We start from the raw sequence: 5828 nt of genomic DNA on the forward strand, positions 1-5828 counted from the left end.
AGAGAGAAAACATGTGCCTGGAGCCGGCCCTACCCCTGCCTTCTCTCTTTAGTCTCCCCCATCCCCCTCTCAGTAAAGATCTGGTTAAGAAAATGATCAAATGGAGCACGCAGCCCTCGTTAATGTCCTGTGCCCACTGCCTAACTTACTGGTTTGCTTTTGATAAGCACACAGTTGTCTCTCCTCTCTCTTTCTCTCTCTCTCTCTCTCTCTCTCTCTCTCTCTCTCTCTCTCTCTCTCTCTCTCTCTCTCTCTCTTCTCTCTCTCTCTCTCTCTCTCTCTCTCTCTCTCTCTCTCTCTCTCTCTTTCTCTCGCTCTCTTCCTGGGTTGCCTGCCTGGTGTCTTCCCTCCCTGGGTGGATGAATATTAGAGTGGGGACATTGAGGTGGGTGAGATGGCAGGGAGTGGTAGAACCTGGCCTGGTGTTTGAGCCCGGGTTGCCTGTGTGCCTCTAGACCGTAAGTAGCCCTCTGAGCCTAATGCCTCTGCATTACCTCAGGGAGCCAATGCAACTCTTCAGATCTCCCCCCCGGCAAAGTTAATCACTTTTGAACCACCTTCATTACCATAGATTGGCTGGTTAAACCCATCCTCAGGGCTTGTGTCAGTCAGATCTCTGATGAGTAACCAGGAAGGGAGAAACAGAGGATGATGAGTAGGGAACAAGTCACACATTACAGTACATGGAGACAGGGAGTGTAACACTAGGGCTGCATCCCAAATGACATCCAGTTCTCTATGTAGTGCACTACTGTTGACCAGAGCCCTATTGATCCTAGTCTAAAGTACTAGGGTGCCATTTTGGACACGACTAGCTCTGCTAGTTCAACGTCTTACACTACAAAATGTATCAGATCACGTGATTTACTCTAAGGGATGTTAAACCATCAGTGTTTTTGTGTTTTGTTAGAAGCTATTCCATATTTACATCTTCCTGTAGTGTCCCGAATTTCCCAACTCCTTTCGTTCAAATGTATACTTTGATTGAATGATTGAAATGATATTAAGAATGAAATGGACATGTTTATGAGCATGGTGAGCATGGTGAGCATGGTGAGCAGGGTGAGCAGGGTGAGCAGGGTGAGCATGGTGAGCATGGTGAGCATGGTGAGCATGTAGTGACTTGGTCTCATATAGCCATCTATCCAGTTGGGATCTAGCCATTTTTATTTCTTTAACCTTTTTAACTAGGCAAGTCAGTTAATAACAAATTCTTATTTACAGTGATGGCCTACCCCGGCCAAACCCGGACGACGCTGGGGAATTTGTGCGTGGCCCTATGGGACTCCCTATCACAGCCGGAAGTAATGCAGCCTGGATAACTGAGCTGTATAGGATAGTAGTCTATGAAAAGCAAAGGATGTAAAAATGTTGCTAGTTCTAAAAAAACTGACAGCCATTGCCAAAGAAACTATGTCCCTATAATAAAGTTATAAATGTAGGTATAAAGCTTGAACTGTCCAATCAAAACATATTGGCGCCCTCTACGGGGCACTGGCATAGCATTCAGCCGCTGCCAGAGAGGAACAGCTTGCATCTGCGTGTTTGGCTGTTTCCACTATGAGGCCATTTACCAACCACTGTCAATAGTGCTCAGATTAATTAAACTACTTCTTAAAACGTCAAATGTATCAGATCATGTGATTATTTTAACATGTTTTTCCACTATATAGGCCTATTCTGCAAACCAATAGGTTGGACATATTGATTACCTTATAATGTTTATAACATGCTAAATATATAGTAGTCCAGTGGTATTATAATGCAATTAGCGCATTATAATAACATTACTTTTACCAGCAAAGCCAATACAATACGGCGATAACAGACAGTTTTTACATGCAATTCGCTGAAGGAAAAGTTATTGCTTGGAACTCCATAACTTCATTTTGGAGGAACAGCGGGGGAGGGGAGGACTTCTCTGTTGAATACCAGGAATCGTCCTTTTAAAAAAACTATTTCTTACTGACAATCTGCCAAGAGGCCCTTACTGGAAAAACAAGGGGGTGGAGCCTCCCGACACATTATGAGCGCTACTCGCAAGCGCTGCGCGATCATTAAAGAGGCAAATGATGTACGAGCAACGTCCAGTCAGTCCAAGGTAGAACACAGACAAAGGACAACTGACACTATAAAGGACATTGCACATCAGCAAGGATACAATTGTTACAATTTGAACAACACAAGATATCAAGCTCAAGGAAACAAATATACTCAAGGGATTGAAGCAATTGGATAAACTTTCAAAGTTCCAAGTACAGAGAGAAACCGTAAAAGGTAAGAAATAAGACATTATATTGTTTAAAAGTAGCGATTTTTTTCATGGGACTTGTATGTAAAATGATGCAACAGTTGAAGGATTCCGCTCAGTAGCCAGCTCGACTTTACTGGAACTGACCGCGGTGACTGAGCCGGAGGGCAGAGATAAAAAATAAACTTTCCTGTAATGAGAAGGACAGAGTACACGATAGCCTAATTGCAAATCACGTCTATTCTACTGAAATGTGTTTTCACTTTCACCTTTCACATACAATAGCCATATAGGCGATTTGTTGTAAATAATATGGTTATAAATCATGTAGCAGTGCGTAATTGGAGTGACGATAGCAACATGAGCGGTGTTGAATCATATTACTTCTTGTGGTTCTCAATAGTCCGCTACAGGACAAAAAATAGCCAGGGCCTCATTGGTAAAAATGTTCCACTATGTAACCAGAGAAGTTTAATTAGAATATTTGAAATAATAACCAAAGCATAATCTTTGCCTGGGAGCTACATGGGTTGAGGAGTATTAGATTACTCTCAATCCTAAAACAATTACACTATAAATAAACCTTTTATGACTGTTATTTATTTCTATAATTAAAATGATAGAACTGGATATCTTGAGTTGATAAACTAAACGTCAGTTATTTGGATCATATTGCCAAATGCCCTGAGGTCCACTCAATGCCCAAATCAGTCCACTCTGAGCAGATACTTTAGACACTGATGATTTTCTCTGCTTTTTCTCCAGGACTATCCTCTCCAGACACAACAACAACAAAACTAAAGGCCTTGACCTCTGTAGGGAGATTCGTGACCTCTACTCTCCGACCTCCTCCTTCTAGTCTTCTGTTGTCTGTGTGGTGCCCAGTGCTCACCAGGCAGGTCGCAAAGAAGCAGTGTGCAGCGCCATGGTAGCCCACAGCAAGTTTGACTCCGTCATGAGCAGCAGCCCCTTCGACACCACCATGCGGCTGCCTCACCGTTACAAGACCTTCAGCTCCAAGGTGCAGTACCAGCTCGTCGTCACCACCCTGCACAAGCTCCAGGAGAGCGGCTTCTACTGGGGCTCTATCAATGGCAAGGAGGCCAACGCCATGCTGGCCACCGAGTCCGTCGGCACCTTCCTGATCCGCGACAGCTCCGACAACCGACACTTCTTCACGCTCAGCGTCAAGACGGCGTCTGGCACCAAGAACCTGCGCATCCAGTGTGACTCTGGGTCCTTCTTACTTCAGACGGACCCCAAGAGCATGCAGGCTGTGCCCCGCTTCGACTGCGTGCTCAAGCTGGTCCACCACTACATGCCACCCACCAAAGGGGCTTCGTTGGTGGAGAAAAACACGAGGGGAGGGAACGCCTCCTACTACATCTACTCTGGAGGGGAGAAGATCCCTCTGGAGCTCCTCAAACCTTTCTCCTCCACTATGTCCAGCCTGCAGCATCTGTGTAGGAAAACAGTCAACGGACACCTGGACATATCCAGCAAACGGGACCAGCTTCCCCACCCGCTCAAAGAGTTCCTGCAGGAGTACGACGCGCCCATCTAGGCCCCTCTCTGGACATGTAGTGCCTCGATGGCATCAGACTTGATAAAGGCGTTATGAAGGGAACTTGGGCCGATGTGAGAGACAGTGTGGCAGTACCCCACAGAACTGGGGGGGGGGGAATATGACTGTCTGTATCTGTGTCTTAGAGGGATGGTTCACCCACATCAGGGTGCCGAGGCAGAGGGGAAGGCAGCAACATGAGTCAGTCTGAGACAGTAAGAAGAAGATGCTTGGTATTGTGGTTCTCATAAGGGCTGTACTGTACCTGTCTCCCAAGCCCAGGAGTGATATAACGTTACCATGAGGAGTAGAGCTATACTGGTCCAACGTCAGCCAGTCACTCTCAACAGGCTGCCAACCAAAAGACAAGAGGTGGGCGTCGTCATCAGACTTTCCAGACTCTCATTCATGCAGAGAGAGAGAGAGACAGAAAGAGAGAGAGAGAGACAGAAAGAGAGAGAGAGAGACAGAAAGAGAGAGAAGGAGAGAGAGAGAAAGGAGGACTGGTTCATTGAGAGGCTAAACGGACAGTCGGCGTGCTGCTAATTGGTTCAGATGTGTGTCAAGCATGCCTTCGATTGGACCAGAAAATAACTATTTCCCAACCTCAACTCTAACCTCACTGCATGACTAATAACTTCCTCCTGTGGTCCGCTCTCTCTCTTCAGTCGATGAAGGCTCTGAGCCAGCATCTTGCCTGCCTTCACACCTCTGACGAAGCACACATTCCCACTGCTGCTACCCATGGGGTCTGGCTGTGGCACGGCACCGGCCTGAGAGACACACACAAACACACCAGCCTCTCCTATCCATTCAACTATTACAGCAGGATGGGCTGTAATGACTGTCCTTAGCTGGCTGTTGGATATTAGTCATGGACATTAGCCCTGAGCCTGGAAGTATTAACGCGTTGGTCGGAGCACCAAGCATTTTGGCCTCCTCTGGGAAAACTGGGATCTCTGTCTCAGCCTTGCCAGGAAGCTGCCTAGCAACCGGAATTCTAACCTATGTTCCAAAGGGGACATTTAACGTCACCACCTCCAACATTACACTTTGAGTCAATAATTGTGTATTTCGTTAGAAAAAAATCCAGAACTGCAAACCAATTATGACCTAATGTTACAGAAGTGTGAAGCCACAAATGGCCGAATGGAGAAAATTATATTTGAGACTTAAGGTGTTGCAGATGTGTGTAATGATTGGTTGATTGGCAGGGCTTTTGATTTGAACATGCCAAACCTGCCCTGAACTCACCAACAAAACGGTTTCTTGACCGAACAACAAATACTTGCATGACAAAAAAACCCGAATGAGGTGTTGCTTTTATACTTGAGATAATAACATCACTATATACAGAGGAAATAGAGTCCGGGTAGGCCCTTAGTGGATAGGAAATATACACCGATGAATGTGGTGGTATTTGTGCCACAGACAGGATACCAGATATCACTTGCTATTGAATGTATTAAAATCTGAGAATCGCTCTTCCTCTCAAAGAGAGCATCTAAGGTTCATCCTGTTCAATTGATTTTTCTTAAAACCAGACAATGTTTACATGACTGACAGAAAAATGCAAACAGGTTTTCTCCTATCTTTTATAAAGATATTCATTATTGTCTAGCCAGGTGACAGGCTGCAGTAGAAGCATGAACGAGTTTGAAGAAAAAGAGATCGCAGAAGCAAGCAGAACTAAAAACTTTGCACATATTTATATTCATATGACATTTCAATAATTTATAATAAAGAGCACTATTTTTTTAATGAATGACATCCTTGTTGTGTGATCTTATTTTGGGGGGGGGGGGGTCTACATCATACATGACTATACGTTTTGGGTATTTTACACTAGATTCTCATCACTACACGTCTAAAACATCCCACCTTTAGTTAATTTCACAAGAAGTCAAACTACATAACATCAAAACAGCTGGGTAGAAATAATGTTGCATTCGTATTCATTTCATCGTCGTTTACTATGTTCATTTGACAGGAACCATGCACATGAATTAACAT

The 5828-nt window shown here is 44.7% G+C and overlaps 1 protein-coding gene across 1 annotated transcript; it reads left to right on the forward strand.

Moving 5' to 3' along the window:
- Positions 1-1996: 1996 nt before the first annotated feature.
- Positions 1997-5583, forward strand: LOC106601915 (suppressor of cytokine signaling 3). Its single transcript, XM_014194350.3, has 2 exons — positions 1997-2277; positions 3017-5583. The coding sequence occupies exon 2, from the start codon at positions 3177-3179 to the stop codon at positions 3813-3815; it is 639 nt and encodes a 212-aa protein (XP_014049825.1). The 5' UTR covers positions 1997-2277; positions 3017-3176; the 3' UTR covers positions 3816-5583.
- The last annotated feature ends 245 nt before the right edge of the window (positions 5584-5828 follow it).

The sequence above is a fragment of the Salmo salar genome, chromosome 03, assembly GCF_965601325.2.
Source record: "Salmo salar chromosome 03, fSalSal1, whole genome shotgun sequence".
NCBI classification, from domain to species: Eukaryota; Metazoa; Chordata; class Actinopteri; order Salmoniformes; family Salmonidae; genus Salmo; species Salmo salar.